Source organism: Trifolium pratense, linkage group LG5 (genome assembly GCF_020283565.1).
Source record: "Trifolium pratense cultivar HEN17-A07 linkage group LG5, ARS_RC_1.1, whole genome shotgun sequence".
Classification (NCBI taxonomy): domain Eukaryota; kingdom Viridiplantae; phylum Streptophyta; class Magnoliopsida; order Fabales; family Fabaceae; genus Trifolium; species Trifolium pratense.
This window is the reverse complement of record NC_060063.1, coordinates 29,657,775-29,676,523: the sequence shown is the minus strand read 5'-3', so window position 1 is coordinate 29,676,523 and position 18,749 is coordinate 29,657,775. Positions and strand designations below refer to the sequence as shown.

The 18,749-nt window shown below is 33.1% G+C and overlaps 1 protein-coding gene and 1 long non-coding RNA gene across 4 annotated transcripts; one reads left to right on the top strand and one right to left on the bottom strand.

Annotated features, from left to right (window-relative positions):
• The first annotated feature begins 310 nt into the window (after positions 1-310).
• Positions 311-5,031, top strand: LOC123886412. Its single transcript, XM_045935730.1, has 15 exons — positions 311-658; positions 1,010-1,745; positions 2,019-2,195; positions 2,479-2,531; positions 2,661-2,744; positions 2,834-2,890; positions 3,032-3,133; positions 3,233-3,275; positions 3,364-3,492; positions 3,557-3,609; positions 3,726-3,809; positions 3,892-3,948; positions 4,051-4,152; positions 4,255-4,303; positions 4,385-5,031. Exons 1-15 carry the CDS (start codon positions 311-313, stop codon positions 5,029-5,031), a joined length of 2,721 nt encoding a protein of 906 aa, XP_045791686.1.
• A 9,848-nt stretch (positions 5,032-14,879) lies between these two features.
• Positions 14,880-18,184, bottom strand: LOC123883619. Of its 3 annotated transcripts, none has more exons than XR_006800329.1 (5): positions 17,820-18,184; positions 16,420-16,497; positions 15,824-16,263; positions 15,579-15,709; positions 14,880-15,210 (listed from the first exon to the last, which is right to left on the bottom strand). It is a non-coding gene; the product is annotated as an uncharacterized LOC123883619 (long non-coding RNA). The 3 variants fall into 3 exon arrangements; XR_006800330.1 differs by having other exon boundaries at positions 14,880-15,303; positions 16,420-16,494; positions 17,820-18,009; XR_006800331.1 differs by having other exon boundaries at positions 14,880-15,204; positions 16,420-16,494; positions 17,820-18,009.
• Positions 18,185-18,749: the final 565 nt, after the last annotated feature.

The following is an 18,749-nucleotide window of genomic DNA, read 5'->3' as shown; positions in this document are numbered from 1 at the left end:
AAAATTAACAAACCCAAAATCAATTTACATATTCAACAAATATATCAGAAAATCATCGATTATAATAGCTAAAATTTGAATAGTAACTTTTCCTTAATTTTTGTGCACATTACAACAATGTTTGCTTTGATTGAATTCGATCCTTTTTCATTGGGATTACATAACTACATTGCAGGAATCAAATTCATATGGCCTTAACATATGGGAACGTCTTGGAATACAATCAAAGATCCTCTGCAATATTAAAGAGATTGTGCTGACTCATTTTCCGAAGATGAAATCAGTATTTATCCTATCTATTGATCTAATAATGCAGTTGGAAACTTTGAAAATTAAGAATTGTGATGAACTGAAGCACATAATAATAGATACTGGATATCATAACATTGGTGGCAACATCTGTGTCAATGTCTTCCCAAAATTGAAAGAGCTCTCTGTTGAAGATTGTGCTCAATTGGAATACATATTTGGACATGACACTAGTAGTGATCATCAAAATGATATGGGGATTCAGCTTCATCTTCCAGAATTGAGAAAACTCCATCTTGCCAGTCTGCCAAGTTTGATCGCCATGTGTCCCAAACAATATCGAATAACATATCCTTGTTTGAAATATCTTTGTATCTGGAAATGTTCCCAGGATAATACAATCATTAAGGTATCCCTCTTTCCATATATCTTTGTTATTTGGTATCCCTCTTTAAATTTATAAATAAAAATACTTAATTTCTAGACAAAACATTTAAAATATCATGAAATAGATATATCCATAAATCCTAGAGATGAAATTTTTGAAATAGCCAAGAAAATATGAAACTAAGTTAATCAAGTATCATTGAAGTATGCAAAGAAAACCTATGAAAAAAAAATCATGGCCAAAGAATACTAAATAAATTCCTATGATCTTTTAACTGCCTATAATTCATATTTAATTTTATAAATGTTTTTCCATTGAATTCTAGAAATTCTATTATCTTACTGGTAATTTATTTGATGTACGTACATGTAGGAATTGAGTGGGAACATTGATCTTTTTCTCACTTTGGAAACACTCACGGTATACAATTCCAATGTAGAAAATATATTTTCCCTGAATGAAATTGATGAACAGCAACTGGACTTAGCTTTGCGATACATTTTCTTGATTGATCTGCCTATGATGACTTGTCTTTTTGTGGGTCCCAAATATTCATTTGCCCTCACAAACCTTACACGCATAACAATCATGCGATGTGACAAATTGAAAATTGCATTCTCCACTTCCATTTTAAGATTTCTACCACAGTTGTTTTATTTAACAATAGGAGAATGCAAAGAGTTGGAACATATTATTGAAGATCATGATGGTTTGGAGAATAAAAACAATTCAACAACATGCTTCCCAAAGCTAGAAGGACTTGCTGTTATAAAGTGCAACAAGTTGAAATTTGTCTTTCCATTCTCTGTATGTAAAGAGCTTCCGAAGCTAACTTTTCTGATGATAACAGAAGCAAATGAGTTAGAGAAAATATTCAAAAGTGAAGATGATCAGAAAGTTGATATTCCAAATCTAAATGTTTTAGTATTTGATATGCTGCCAAGCCTCTGTTGTGCTCAGGGAAATCAATTCCAGACTGTAAAAAATCGCTTCATGCGGGATTGTCAACAAATCAAACTGACTTCAGCATCAACAACCAACACCTTCATAGAAATTGAAATTGAAAAGATACGTTACATCATGGGTACCGTCATAGGTACCGTCATAGGTACGCTTTGTGGGTCTCAGTTTGATTTTACCAATATGTGATTTTTGTTTTACCTTTATGTGATTTCAATTGCTTTTAATTAGTCCTTAACTACATTCTTGGCTGATTAAAATTCATCTCTAATTGAATTTTATATAACAGTGGTAAATTCTAATGATTAGGCACACCTGGACTTCTTTAAATTTTAATTTACGATTGAAAGTAGTAGATATTTTGATTTTATAATATTAATGCTTATCTATCTAATGATGTTCATAATGTATTTTTCTATAGATTATGGTTTGTATGAGAAAGTGGTAGATCTATTTAATCAACCACGAAGTGCAGAATCCACCAAAGATTTTGATACTGAGTCGAATTTAGCAAGTGTTGAAATTGTTGAAAATGCTGGGATTGAACAACTGCCAAGTGCAAAAATCACTGAAGATTTTGAACTACCAGTTGATCAAGGTATATATTTTTTGGATCGATTTTATTTTCAAATGTTACCTCATCATTCTTTGAATTTTGAACTCCCTTCTTTTCCAAATGTTGTTCAGATTCTCTAAATAAATGATAATGTTTTCATGAAAATAAACTCAAATGCTGTGGAACAATTTTCTAAGGGTGATGAAATTATTGTTTCCAAATCTAAACCTTGTCCTAACATCACATCTCTTATTGCATCTATGTTTTATTTTTAATTAATTTGTTGTGCTCAAATTGGCATAATAATTCTCTCATATACTTTCAGGGGATCCTTCTCAAAAAGTAGAAGATTTAGCAATACTACCAACAAACTCAAAAGTAAGTAATTTTCAGGCCATGTCAGATTTATAGTCTAAACCCATACTTATAGTAATACATGAAATTAATAATTTTAATAATAATCACCATGACTATGTCTTTGAATCAAACATGCTATTTATTGTACAGATTCAAATGAAACAAACACCAAAGACAGAGCATGAATTTGTTGAAAATGTTCCAGATTTAGCAATACTACCAACAAAATCAGGAGTAAGTAATTTGCAGGTGCCATGTCAAATTTATAGTCTAAGCCCTTACTTAGTGATACATGTATTTAATAATTTTTTATCTTATTACAGGAGTTGCAGAATGAACAATCACTTGGAGAAACTGATACTACATTCCAATTTTCTCAAGTAAATAATATAATATAGTACCACACCACCTCATTTTGCATATAAAGCTAAGAATAACTATTGAAAAAACAATTTTATTTAAAATACTACTTAAATATTATATGCTGCAACTAATCTACATTTTACGCGCTATAAAATTAGTTGGAGGGATCAACATCAGAAAAAACAGCAGTTGCAACTGTGTCTTCCATTTCAAGAACAAAGAATGAGCCACCAATGCAAGTAGTTACATCTAAACAAAAGGCAATTCCTCTTATTTTTCCTTGTATTCTTTTGACTCTATTTCGAATGTACGAATTGAATTATACTTTAAACATAAACATCCTTTTAAATTTTAAGCAGGGTATTGAGATAGAAGGAACTTCTAAGACTAATAATGATCAAGGTAAACATTTTTTGGTCAATTTTATTTTCTTATATTATCTCTCCAGCCTTTTAATTTTGAACTATCTTCTTTTCCACATGTTGTTTAGTTTCTCTAAATGGCGATGCTTTGATGAAAGTAAACTCATATGTTGAGGAACAATTTTCTAAGGATGATGAAATAATAGTTTCCAAATCTGAACCCTCTCCGAGCATCACATCTTCTGTTGCATCTAAATGTATTCTATTGCTTTGTTTTATTTTTAATCAAATTGGCATAATGATTCTTCCGTATACTTTCAGGGAATCCTTCTCAAAAATTAGAAGATTTAGCAATACTACCAACAAATTCAAAAGTAAGTAATTTGCAGGCCATGTCAAATTTATAGACTAAGCCCTTACATAGTCTATAAATTTTGATCATAATCACCATGGAAATGTCTTTGAATCAAACATTCTATTTTTTGTGCAGATACAAATGAAACAAACACCAAAGGCAGAGCATGAGTTTGTTAAAAATGTTATGGATTTAGCAATAATATCAACAAATTCTGAAGTAATTTGAATGCCATGTCAAATTTATAGTCTAAGCTCTTATATAGTAATGCTTGTAATTAATAATTTCGATCTCATTACAGGAGTTGCTGAATGAACAATCACTTGGAGAAACTGATACTATCATCAAACCTTCTCAAGTAAATAATGTAATATAAAGCTAACAAGAAATATTTGAAGAAATAATTTTATTTAAATATTATATGCTGCCACTAATTTACATTTTCTTGCTATGGAATTAGTTGGATGGATCAACATCAGAAAAAACACCAGTTGCAACTATGTCCACCATTTCAGGAACAAAGAATGAGCCACCTATACAAGTGGTTGCTTCTAAACAAAAGGCAATTATTCCCCTCATTTTCGTTGTATTCGTTTGACTCTCTTTCGAATGTAGGAAGTGAATTTTACTATAAACATAAACTTCCTTTTTAACTTATGAGCAGGGTATTGAGGTTGAGATAGAAGGTGTTTCTAAGACTAATAATGATCAAGGTAATGTATCAATTTTGTTTTCTTATCTTACCTCATCACCATTTTAATTTTGAACTCTCTTCTTCTCTACATGCTGTTCAGTTTCTTCAAATGGCGACGCTTTCATTAAAGTAAACTCAAATGTTGCCAGATCTAAACCCTCCTTTCCTAGCATCACATCTCCTATTGCATCTCAGGGTATCTTATTGCTTTGTTTTATACTTTCAGGTGACCCTTTTCTTGTCAAGAGGGAGCTTGAGGAACTGGTCTCCAAGAATCATTTGGATTATGAGAATATGTCTTTATTAACTGATTTTCTTGTTAGGAATCCTTCTGTTCGTTTAAAAGACACTTCACTTGGTGATATATACAAGGGTTGTGCCTATAACTTCCTAGCTAAGCTATTGAAATTCCTCGAAACCCATAGTTTGCTGGAAGTATCAGGCTCGAGCCACTCTGAATTTGTGGAGCTATTACAAGTTGTGCGAAACTTTGCTTTTGATAAGGAATGGTTGGTTGGTGTCGAGAGGCGTGTTTTATTTCCTGAAATACAAGTATCTCAAGATGCCTTTGAAAAATTATTGGATTCCAAGAAACGGGTTGCTAAGGATGTTGAAGACTTGCGTTTGAAGATAGATTTTTTAAGTCAAGTGGCTGAAGATCTTAAGCATCAATTGACATCCTCTGAAGCTGTTTTGGAGAGTATCATTCAACAAGAGGCAATTTTAAGTGCCCCTATTGGTTATTAGACTATATTTTCATTGCTAATTTGCTATGCTTTTCATTGTGTGTGTTATTGTCCATCAGTATTGTTTATTCCTTGAGTGTGAGGTTTCATCATTTCTCATATGAAATGAACTTATGAACCGTCTTATTTTGTTTGTGTTGGGTGGATTCATTCCTCAAGTGGAAATTAAAAGGAAAAAAAAAAAAAAGAAGAAGAAAAGAAAAGAAAAAAGGAGAAAAAGAGAAGAAAAAAAACGAAAAATAGGTACGTATTTGTGTTTTAATAGGTCATTTGTGTGGAATTTGTGTTATTAATTGATTTCTACCTTTGGTGTGTATTGTTGTTCCCTAGTGTTTACTAGGTAGACTATTGTGTGCTTGTTATTATTCATAGTGGAAGATTTATCTGGCTTTGGTCCCGTGGTTTTTTATTCTCTTATATTGAGAGGATTTTCCACGTAAAATTCTATTGTGTGATATTTATTATTCTGCTTTGGAATCGAATTTTTTTGGTTGTCTATTTTTTTCCACTCAAGAATTGCATTGGTGAAATAAATCAAGCAACCAATCAACACGTGACATCTGTGACTGCTAATGTTTTAGATGAATTTGGCACATTCATAATATTTTCCAATGTACTACTGTCTATTGCACTGCCTACTGATACATAGTTAGAAGGATCTTTGTTGGTTATATATGATGGATGATACAGAGCCTTTAGGAATCTATATTTGGTTCCATTTATGTGCAAATGTGAATGATAAGAAAACGATTTCAGAATGAAATTGATACTTTATACAAAAAAGAACATTTATATATATATATATATATATATATATATATATATATATATATATATATATATATATATATATATAGTTAGTGATTTTGTCTAAATTTTTGTCTTGAATAGTTGGTATAATTATAAATTTTGCATTTGTTGTTCATTTAAAAGAGGCTAAATCAAAGTATATCTTCAACTATCTTCTTCTCTTACTAAGAAACATCATTTAAAGAATTCAAGTTGAACAAAGTCAACACTATTACTACTATTTTTATCTTTATGTATGCAAGTGGAGCATATGTGGAAATGGAAATGTATATGGAATTTTTATCTTTAGTTAGTGAAGAAACACAAGAAAGGAGATTTCAGCATTGCGAGTCAAGATGATTGTTTATATTTATATTTTTCATTTCAAACATTCACTATGTCATTTGTATGATAATATAAAGATATGTGAGTCTGCTTGATGAAGGGTTCTACACTTCTACTACTCTTTCTCAAGTCATGGATGGACTGAAGCAAGTTGATTAAGGTACCGTTTGACCTAGCTTTTTTTCCTCTTTTTTTTCGTTAGAAGTAAGAAGACATGTCAAACAACAATTATTAAAAGCTCCATTAAAAAAAAAACAGCTTCTATATTTTAAGAAAAATTATAATATATTATCAAACATATTTTTTAACTTTTTTGTAAAAAAAAGTAAGATTTACGAAACAACTTTTATTTTAGTTTTAAAGCTATTATTTCTAGTTTTATGGTTAAAATAACATCTACACCTAAAAAAAGCAGGGTCAAACGATACCTAAATATAGAAAAACAAGTTAACTGCGCTTTAAACAAGGTTGTAGATATTTTTTATTATGAAAATAAATGGTGTTATGTTTTTCTTCTAAGACGATCTCTATTTGGCTGTTGCTTCTCCGGAGAAAAAAAATACCCTCTCTTTTGGATTGCCTTCAAGTACCTCTATTTGATCTAAAGGACATCCAAATGGAAGATGTTTGTAAATTGAGGCTAGCACCGGACATTCGAACATAGGAGTTATAACAAATAGCGTATAACTGATAAGGTAGGTGATAGATTATAACTTATGGTTGATGATTGATAGCTGATAGTTTATAGCTCATAAACTAATTGAAATGTTTGATGAAATTAGTGGTTCCAAGTTGTTCGTTGGTCGATTTTAAAGATATTAGCTGATAAACTAATTTCTTAATTTGGTGATTGTGCAATGGTCGATTTTAAAGAAAAAATGTTTTGATCGTTTTAGTGCGGAAAAACGTTGCTTGTTGGTCACGTTATGGCATTGGCAGATAAAAGTGTTGTTTGTTGATCGCTTAGAACGGATATAAAACATTATTCTTAGGTTGGTAGAACAAAGAGATATTCATTCAATTAATCTTTTTTTAGTCCAATTTTTGTTTTTGTTAAAGAGCATAGCTCAGTTGGCATGGATATTGCATTATATATGCCAAAAGATCGGGATTCGAACTCCGGTAATCTCACTTACCCATCTTAATGGTGAAATTTCTAGTCACTATACTACTCGTCTTTTCAACTTATATTGTATTTTTTTAATCCTATTTGTAGAGGAGAGATATTCTCTTTGTTCTGTTCTGCCTCCCCCTTCCTCTGTTTCGGTTTGCTTTTATATTCTGTTTTTGTATTTCCCTGTTTCCAAAACCTGTTGCTTGCAAGCTGTATCTAAGATGTGGGATTGGCAAATAAAACTAGACTTACAAACTAAGGGGGTGTATTGGATTGAGATTTCAATGGATTTTAAAAGACTTTTTTATAATAAAAAAGTCTTGTGGTATTCAATCAAGAATTTTATAAAAGTTAAATAAATCTTGTGGTATTCAATTAAGACAATCATGATTTTTTTTCCAGGGTAATAAAATCTGTTGGTATTCAATTGAGATTTCTTATCACTTTTAAAATGTCTATCGGTATTCAAAAGTCTATAGATTTTGATGGACTTTTTTTGAGATGGATTTCAATGGACTTTTTAGTTGAAAATATAAATACTTTTGTCATCTAACAATCTCACTCAAACCCTCAAGACTTTTCTTTTCTTCCAAAAACTTTTTTCTTCTTGCAAAACTGGAGTTCACGTTCTTTCTTTTACTACATCCTATACTTTTCAATCATCTTCTTGAATGATTATCATTATCATATACAATTCCAATTTGCAATTGTTCATCGTATACATTCATCTGCCAAAATAAACAAGCAAACCATATATGTTTCATCATTTCAATCATTATATATGCCACTTTAAAAAATTCCGGAACATAATTTTGCAACAAAAAATTATTCTGCAACGAAGCCTTTTTCTTTTATAATTCATAGTTGTTTTTATAGAATTTTTTATGATTCTGCAACGTCATAAAAAAGTGGTAAGAATCATAAAAAGACCACTGTTTTCTTTACAACGTTTTATTTGTCTTTTTTTTTTTTTTATAATTTTTTTATTAAAATATTCATTTATTTGATATTGATGATTGTTGATGTTTTTAAGTAATGATTCATTTTCATTGATTCATTCATTATTATTTTAGAATATATTTGTATCGAATTTATTGAGTCATTAAATTTTAAAAGTCTATAAGGTATTTTGAAATCTCAAAAATCTGTGTTATAAAGTCTTACAAATTCTTGTGTTAAGAATCATGATTGTAAAAAGTCTTTCAAAAAAATCTTCTAAAATCTCATAAAATCAATACAATCTCACAAAGTCTTTTAAAATCTTCAAGATTTTTTTTGCTAAAATTGTCTTATGAAATCCTAATCCAATACACCCCCTTAAGTGTATAAGTAAATAATTAGTTGTTTCATATTGAAAAATATGTAAGAAAGGAAAGATAAAAACGACTATAAAGTAATAAAAAAAATAGGCTAAATTGGTTACCTGGTCTCTTAACTTATTTATTGGTTTTATTTTCATCCTCTAACTATTTGTTGTTACATTTAGGTCTCTTAATTATACTTCAGTTAGTCAAATTGAATGATAAATTTTTTTAACTCTGATGAATAACAAAAATAATAAATTTTTTTATTTATTCAAATGGAAGAAAGTACATTTGTATGGTTAATCTGAAAATTTTCTCTATGTTGGGTTTTTGTATGTTGGCTACATTTTGCAAAAACATATTTTAGCCAAGTGTTGAGACATATGTGCTGACCCCAAGTGTTGTGACAAATGTTGGTACACTTTGGAACAACACCTATCTGTGTATCTGTGCGCGCCAGCTAGCGGGTTTTAATTTCTACTCAATCTTTTGAAGATTTGATTGAAGAATGAAATCTGGCACGCAGTGAACACAATGCTGCACAAGATGCTATAGCACACGTTGCAGCAAGACAGTCGCAGAACACAGTAAATAAATAAAAAATTGCAGAATAATAAATAAGACAGGTAATTGTTAACCCAGTTCAGTGCAACGTCACCTACTCTGGGGGATACCAATCCAGGAATGAATCCACTATAATAGCTCTAGTTCAAAGCCCTCGACCAACACCCGGTACTTGACTTCTCGCCTAGACACTACCCGTGCAATCCTACCTAAGAACCTCTTAGATAATGAGACCCCGTCCCAAATTCCCTCTAACAACACGTACCATGTTGCTGTCAATAATAATAATCAAGATGGAGACACTCTCCTAGAAACTAGACCACACTCTTGCTTAAAAGCTTATGAGTGAATCACACACACTAACTCCGTGCTTCAAAGCTTAGGAGTAGTTTACAATAAACAACCAAAACACAGTCCTAAACTTGCATCAAATTGACACAAGAAAGGCTGACAAAAGACAAAAACTCTAAACCCTAAAAACTCACACTTTGTAAAGAACACGGTTTAGAATACATGAGTAGAATAGCTTGAGGCTTCACATATTTATATTCTTCAATTGTCTTGATGGGCAAGCTAGGTCTTCAGACAAATACAGCTGTAGGAATTGTGGCCAACCCTAAATTATTTCCAGAAATATAATTCATGTTGTACCAAACAAAAAAAAACGCCAAAAATATAATATAATTATATTTTTGTTTTAAATAACATTCCTTCAACCGACTTCAATAAAACTTGCTGAGCAAGGCTCGTTTTGCCCAGACGCACGTGCCTGAATATATAATTGAAGCAAATCTTGACTCAGATTTGAAATAAAAATTCTGCACGAAAACAGAGTATCAGTATGCTGTACTATAATGCTACAGCATCTCAGTCCAGCATCTGGCTGGTTGGCTTTTGCAAAATGTAGCCAATCAAAACACCAACAATCTCCCCCTTTGGCAAATTTTGGCTAAAACAACCTTAGGCCAGTGCATAGAGAGATACAGTCTAAACTTTCCTTCGAGTCAACATAAGCACACAACTAAGAAAGAAAGTAGGAAATTCATCAGATGAAAAGATAGCTAGCACGTAAGCATCAGAGGCATGCAACAGCAGAACATAACACATCTTAGCCTCAAAGTACAGATAGAGAGAAATAAACTCTCACATAGTGGATTCAAGATCGGAGAAATAAACTCCTTAAAATTTAAGCAACGCCACAGAGAATAGGAAAAATAAATTCCTATATGAACACTTCAGACATGCATATCATAAGTAGTAGAAAAATAAATTCTACCTACTCCCCCTCAATATATGCATAAACTTCACTCCCCCTCAAAACATGCATATCACATAAAACCAACAACATGCTATACTAGATGCTATAGCATTATGCATCACATCATGCACAACATTTTACTCCCCCTTTTTAGCCATAAATTCTGACAAATAAAGTCAGTATCACATAGTAGGAGCAAAATACATATTTCCACAGAGTTATCAGATCATAGAGAACATAGAGTGCAGAGAGAGTCAGAGCATAGGAACTCATAAAGTACATATACAAACCATCAGGGCATAGAAAACCTGGAGTATCGGGCCCAAAAGACATGGATTGTGCATGTTACAATCCAGAGAGCATCAGGGCGTAGCCCACAAATTAAAATCCAAAAGGACATGCAAATAAAGCATAAGCAGGTCACATAGAAGGACTTGCGTCAGAGTCCTCCTCCTTTACCTCAGTATCACCACCTGCAATATCATTAAGAACACCAGGATTGACATTGAAAAAACACCTTGAGGTCAACAATCATTTGCTTCCTAGGCAAAACATCAGTTGACTGATTGACAGATGATGCAGCACAGTCTGCAGCATGTGTACCCTCAAACAGTCTAAAATCAAAAGACAAATCACAACCTTTCTTACTAGGAACACCAGCCTTAGTACAAATGTCAGGATGTTGAGCTAGAATAATGTCACACATCAGTGTAGGAAAGACTATAGGCATCTTCACAGTACATGACTTACCATGCAGAACAGTTTCATCAAGAATATAAGAACCAAAGGCAAAAGGTGATCTGGTCTCTACAACATATATAAACCTAGCCAAACCTGTAGCCACAGTATTAGAATGAGTAGTTGGAGCCCAGTTGCAGTTTTCATCAATCCAGCTGCATTAATCAAATCAACAAGCTTTTGGCATTGTAAAAAAACTTCACTTAAATTCCTTTCCACAGCAAGCTCCTCAAAAGCTTCTTCTTTGGCTCAGAGGGCCCAGTAATCTTACTCCACTGTCTTTTAAGACCATAGATTTTCTTTTCCTTAGCAGTCTTGACAGGAACATTAGAAACAGCTACACCTTTACCAGCATTGCTCCTTAACCTCCTAGTACTAGGAGCAGGAGTCCTCTCTGTAAGGGTGAGATTGTCCACATCAATAACATTGGAATCTACATTATTATCTTTCTTAGCAGATTCATCATGCACAGACAAAGTATTCAAACTTTCATCAGACTGAGAGATAACAGCAGTGTTACTATCAGAATACTTCCCTTTATCAGGGATAATAACATCATTTGGAGATTGAGGTACAACTATGTTCTCCAAATTTTCCTGTGCTGCAGATGTTGTAGCATCATGTGCAGCATCCTTCTCATGAACACTCTTCTTGACATGTTCCAACATAAAGTCAATATCATCACCAATAGTAACATCTTCTTCTTTTTCATCTCCTTCCTTAGAATTTGTTAAATACAGCAGGGGAGAACACCACATAACTTCTACTAACAAATACTTTCTCACCACAAGAAACATCTTTATCATCAACAGACACAAAATTATTACCAAATCTTCAGATGTTTCAACATTACCCATAATAGCGTGCATTACTAAATAAGTTGAAGAGAAAACTGCACGCCACACTTGCAATAATTGCTATAACACTTCAGATAGGCAAATCCCAAGTTTGCCTCGCAATTTTTCAAATTGGACCGCATCTAGAGCCTTAGTAAAAATATCAGCCAATTGTTCTTCAGTTGAAATATGCTCAAGAGTCACAATACCTTCTTCAACTAGGTCTCTAATAAAGTGGTGTCTAATATCAATATGCTTCGTCCTGCTATGTTGGATAGGATTCTTTGAAATATTGATGGCACTAAGATTGTCACAGTACAATGCCATAGCATCTTGTACCACATTGTACTCCAGCAACATTTGTTTCATCCATAATAGCTGGGAGCAGCTACTACCAGCAGCTATGTACTCAGCTTCAGCTGTAGATAAAGATACACAGTTTTGTTTCTTGCTGAACCAGGATATAAGATTGTTGCCTAAAAAGAAAAAAGCTCATGAGGTGCCTTTTCTATCATCTGCACAACCTGCCCAATCAACATCACAATACCCCTCTAGCATAGACTTGTTCTTGTACACCCACTTGGTACCAATCACATTAGTATTTTCTGGTCTAGGAACTAAGTCCCAAACTTCATTCTTCTTGAACTGATTTAGCTCTTCTTGCATAACATTTATCCAAAACTCATCGGTGAGGGCTTCCATCACATTTTTGGGTTCAAACTTAGAAACAAAACAAGCATTAGGAACTAAGTCAAGTGTCCTTCTAGTAGTAATTCCATGATTATGATTACCAATAATCAGATCTGTAGGATGATTCTTTTGAGTACGAATGGATGACCCTTTATTTAAAGTAGCAAAGATTGGTTCAGGTGTAGTAATCTCTGTATCATTCTTGAATTCCTCAATAGTTTCAGAATCTATACTACCTGGGATAGATGCTGTAGCATCTTCTGTATCATCTTTCACAACTTCACTCGAAATATCATCTATTACTACATTTATAGATTCCAACATGGTTTTGGTTCTGTAGTTATATACTCTGTAGGCTCTGCTATTTGTTGAGTATCCCAAGAATATGCCTTCATCACTTTTAGGATCCATTTTAGTTCTTGGTTCTCTATCAGACAAGATATAACATTTACTTTCAAACACATGAAAGTACTTAACAGTAGGTTTTCTACCTTTCCACAATTCATACAGAGTAGATGTAGTTCCAAATCTCAAGGTGACACAATTATGAATATGACAAGTAGTGTTCATAGCTTCTGCCCAAAAACCATGAGAGAGTTTCTTTGCATGTAACATTACTCTTGCAGACTCTTGTATAATTCTATTCTTTCTTTCTACTACACCATTTTGTTGTGGTGTAATGAGAGATGAAAATTCATGGATGATGCCTTCAGAGGCACAAAAGTCAGAGAATCTAGAGTTTTCAAACTCCTTTCCATGATCACTTCTGATCCTTAACACAACATTGTTTTTCTCTCTTTGAAGTAGAATACATAGATCTTTGAATACGTCAAAGGTCTCTGATTTCTTTCCAATAAAATTTATCCAGGTATATCTAGAGAAATCATTTACAACAACATAGGCATACCTTTTTCCTCCTAAGCTTTCAGTTTGCATAGGTTCCATCAAATCCATGTGTAGAAGCTCAAGAACTCTGGTAGTGGTAAGATGCTGCAGCTTTGGATGTGGCTTCTTGGTTTGTTTTCCAATTTGACATTCACCACAAATGCTTCCTTCTTCGATCTTGAGATTTGGCAAACCCTTGATGGCTTCTTCAGGTATAGCTTTCTTCATGCTTCTTAGGTTGAGATGACCAAGTTTTTGGTGCCACAATTTTATTTCATCTTCTTTCGTGATTAAGCATGTCGACACATTTGCCTCTTCTTGGGGAACCCATAAGTAGCAGTTGTCTTTTGATCTGACGCCCCTCATCAAAATTTCACCCTCATCATTTGTAACCAAACATTCAGACTTGGTGAAGTTTACCTTCATCCCTTGGTCGCATAATTGATTGATGCTTATTAAATTTGCAGTCAATCCTTTTACTAACAACACATTGCTTAGTTTAGGCAAGCTATTACTGTTGAGCTCCCCTATACCAACAATTTCTCCTTTAGTACCATTACCACAAGTTACAAAACTAGTTGAGTAAGACTTTAAATCAACAAGAAATTTTCCAATTCCGGTCATGTGTCTTGAACAACCACTATCGAAATACCAGTCTTCCCTTGATGAAGCTCTAAGTGATGTGTGAGCAACCAGAGCAGTAATCTTCTTCTCAAGTTGAGCACCATCACTGGTCTTCACATTCTTATCTTTAGGTTTCCATTCTTGTTGAGTGGAGGCAGTTGTGGAAACTAGTTTAGGCTGATGATGCCTGTTAGGGTATCCAAACAATTTGTAACAAAAAGGTCTTATATGCCCTTTTCTACCACAGTAGTGACATACACTACTAGAAAAGCTGTTTTTAGCGTCGGATGAAAGCCAACTCTAAAGGGCTAAAAACCGACGCTAACACTCTTTTAGAGTCGGATTAGCGTCGGGGTCGGGGTTGAAGCTAAAACGCTTGAAGCTAAATCATAGCGTTGGACAACTACCATCCGACTCTATGTTAGATTCGGCTTAGCCGATTCAAAGCCCGACTCTATTAGTATCCGACGCTTATTATATACATTTCTGAAAAGTCAACAAAATTATGTAGCCTCGGTCAGGCCGACTCTAAAGTCAACATATGAAAAGTCAACAAATTTTGTAGAGTCGGATCAATCCGACGCTAAACAGCATAATTATTTTAAAAAAAATTATAAAAAACTACACCTGATAACCATTATTGCATCTAATACAACAATATAGGAATCACACATCAAATCCACCACAAAAAGTCATAATGCATAGTTAGAGACTTAGAGTAATAAATTTTTTAGTAAGAAACTAAAAATAACAAGGTACTACTAGCACAACAAAATTGATGTCAGTTGACTATGTTCAAACTTGTTCAATCTTAAAAGTAAGTTGAAGCCATACTTTAATACAACGTACACATAATCATCATGAATAAAAAGCTTAATAAAATTACAGTATATGGTAAGCAAGATTTACTGTAATTGATGTACACCAACTAGCTCTCTATAAAAACAAATACCTTGTAACATATATTCTCTGGTTCTTATATATACATTATGAAAGTCTTGACTTTTTCATTGCAATAAGCTTGAATCTGAACCTGAACAATGAAGAGTATTAGCAAAATGCCAGATTTCCTCTTATGTGTTTATAACAACTCATCAGGGAACAAATCATTTTCAAGATTATTGGACTGCAATTGAAAAAATTAGCATATCAATAATTAATTTCTCAAAAAAACTGTACTGCCACAGCACATATCTAAATTAAGAAAAACATAAACAACTATGAATAAATTAGTAATAAGTTGTACAAATGTGAAAAGCAAAATCCATAAGAGAATGAGTACACAAAGCAGTAGAAGGGTGAAGTTATTCGGGAATGAAGCAAAGAAACTACACCACTACAATCATACATATAAAAGCAAAAGCTTACCCTACAAATAATTTCAATTTGTCAAATACTTACCCAAAAAAAATTAAACCATTCTTTTAAAGTGTCTCTGTGTTCCTCTTTGTCGAATAGACTCCAATTATAGATAGGCATATAAAACGTCTTTCGTATTGCGTAATTTATGGCCTTTGCCACTTCACCAGAGCCTGCAAAGTATTGAAAGAATCTGATTTATCAATCAGTCATGAAATAATTGCACACTTAAAAATAAAAATGCATCATGTAGTAATACTAGATATATAATCATATATGTAACTTACCCTTTACCCAAAGGTCGTATAATGATCTTCCCATTTTCATCAGTCATATGCACAAAAGGAAGAACATTCCCTTGACCCACCACCTCCTCATCGGATATTTGTTGCACATTATTCTCCTCTATCAGAGCCTCACGTGAGGCGCATTGTGAAGTTCCAACCATTGTTCGAATGCCCATTCTTGGAGTTGGCATAAACATGAATACTTCAGGGGTAGAACTATGGGCCGATGCTGCAGGCTGAGCCAATGATGCAGGCTTAGCCGATGCTTCAGTATGAACAAATGACTCGGTGGTAGACTTCTGAGAAGGTGCTGCAAGCTTAGCTGGTGCTTCAGGCTGAGTCAGTGCTGCAATATGAACAAATGACTCAGTGGTTGACTTCTTGTGACAAATGCGATTCCGCTGATCACTAAGTTTTCCCGGTGGTCAACTGTTAGTCAACTTTTGTCATAAAATACAAAAGGTTAGAACAAAATTAAGTAAAAATAAATCGTTTCATATGAATTCATCAACGACAAAATTCAAGGCCTATAAATTGGAGAGAAAAACAAGTAAAAAAGGGTGGACAAAGAAGAGTAGAATAATAATACTACCTACCTTCAACTATGGTATCTCCTGCTCACTTTTTTGCAAATGCTATAACGAAATTGGCTTCCTTTTCCTATTGCTTTTCTACTTGATAACCAGTAAAAAATAAGATAAAAAATTCATTACTTAACCAACAAATGTTATAATGTAAATTGCACATAAATGAAAACGTGGTTGAAGAATTACTATGTAGAAGTGAATGTAAATTGCTATAAATAGGCACTTAACTATTGACCAAACAAACAAGTAAAAATTCTGCACTGATAATGAACAAAAGGTCCAATTTTTTACACTGATAAAATTTTACTTAAGTAAAACTACGAAATATTCGTGAAATTCTGCACTATTAGAGATACTCTCTCTTAACATTCTATTATGCACTGATAATTCTGAAGTAAAACTGGGAAATTTTACACTTGAGTCTCTTTCCACAATCTGATAGACTTTTAAGTGTATGCAATGAATCTATAGTAGTTTTAAGAGGGATTTTATAATTAAAAAAATAAACGAGTACAAGGAGTGGAAACTTTGATCATCATATTAGAATACACATAACCAAAGTACATCAAAACTGAACAAATCTAATAAAAAATTCTGATAAATCCACTTTCAGTGTAGAATGATATTATTAGTTCATTTCTACTAGTAATACTATGTGATATTGTAGAAAGAAATAGTAGCTAAACAATAACCAATTCTATATTCCTTGCAACCCCCTAATACACAATATAGTAGCTAAACAACATTATTGCTGCTAAACACTAGTCTCAGTTACAAGTCTGTATCATGTCTCAAAGAGGAAAAAAACATTAAATTTCAACGCTTCCATTCAAGAAGATTGAGCTGGAATATTAAAAAAATTCAGTCCAATCTCCAAATTTACTTCTAAAGTCACACAACAACACTTTTAAAGTTACAACACTACAAAACATATGAACAAAAGAGCCTTAATATTTTTCCAGCAACCATTCTTGACAAACATAATTCTTGCATAATTAAGCTTATTCCAAAACAACTCAGTTTGTGCAATATTCCCCTAGAATCCTTCAGGACAGATCATATGCAAAACCAATTTTTAACCCAATTACCTATTCTTTCTAAGGAGCTATTAGCTTTGAGCCATCATCTTCCAACAATAACCATTAAACCAAAGATTCATTTATTTAATTAATTGTTATGTATAATGAAAAGACAACAAAAATATTGTCTTATGTTTACAAATAATATTAATCAGAAATCAAAAGATGTGGGTGCTTCAGTCAACAAAAATGAAATCAACAAAAAACAACAATCACAAATCAACATGTTACCACTTTGAAAATAGATTCAAATAATTTCAATCAACAAAATTTCACAAATCAAATAGATTAAAAAAATCAGGAAACATAAATAGGTCTCTGTCAACAAACCTCTCCCACGATGTACCCAATATTCTTTTTCTCCAATTACAGTGGGTGCTTGAAGAAGAGACAGGTGACGTTTGAGAAAGGGAAAGAGGATACGATTGAGAAACCAGTGAAGTTTGAGATCTCCGGTGAGGTAAGGGAAAGGTGAGTGGTGAGTGATTCAGTCAACGGTGAGGGGTTTCGGTGGATTTCGGTCGGTGAGTGATACCGGCGAGGTCGAGTGATTCGTGAGTGAGTTATGTGACATTTCGGGATTTTGTGAGTTGTTGGTTCATCGAGTTAGGGTTTTGTGAGTTTGTGAGTGAGACACTTTGTTCAGAGGTTTTTTTTCTCTTGTGAGTGAGTTTGTAAGTGAAATGAAATAAAAGAGAGAAATATTGTTTTTTTCTTGACTAAGATAAGAGTTTTTTTTGACAAATGATAAAAGAAGAGTTTACAATTGGGATTGTGCCAAAAAAATAAGAGGGAAAAAAATGAGGGAAATTATTTTGGGTAAAAAATATCTGCCAAAAAAATAAGAGGGAGAAAAGTGAGGGAAAAATTATTGGGTAAAAAATATCTGTCAAAAAATAAGGGAAATTCTTTTTGGGTAAAATAATATTAGAGTCGGATGGCCCCAGCTAAAATGTAGCGTGAGTCTTTTTGTGGCTTAGCGTCGGATAGGCCCATGCTAATATTTTAAAAAAATTAATTAAATAAGGGTGTTGTCTAGCGCAGGTCAAATCCGACTCTAATCTGACTCTATTAGCGTCGGTGTCGGGGGCCGACGCTAAAAACGGACTCTAAAATCCTGTTTTCTAGTAGTGATATCCAAGAGTGATGTTTTCTTTTGTTCTTTGACAAGGGATGCTGCTTATGATGCTGTAGCATCTGTTGAGGCATCTTTTGCTTATGAGTTTCTTTTGGATGCATGTACGTGAGATCTGAGCTGTA

Excerpts from the sequence above, each read along its gene's own strand:
- LOC123886412 (XM_045935730.1), top strand. The coding sequence starts at position 311 with ATGCAGTTGGAAACTTTGAAAATTAAGAATTGTGATGAACTGAAGCAC. Across the intron at positions 2,532-2,660 it reads TACTACCAACAAACTCAAAA|ATTCAAATGAAACAAACACC; the intron begins GTAAGTAATTTT and ends TTTATTGTACAG. Across the intron at positions 3,610-3,725 it reads TACTACCAACAAATTCAAAA|ATACAAATGAAACAAACACC; the intron begins GTAAGTAATTTG and ends TTTTTTGTGCAG.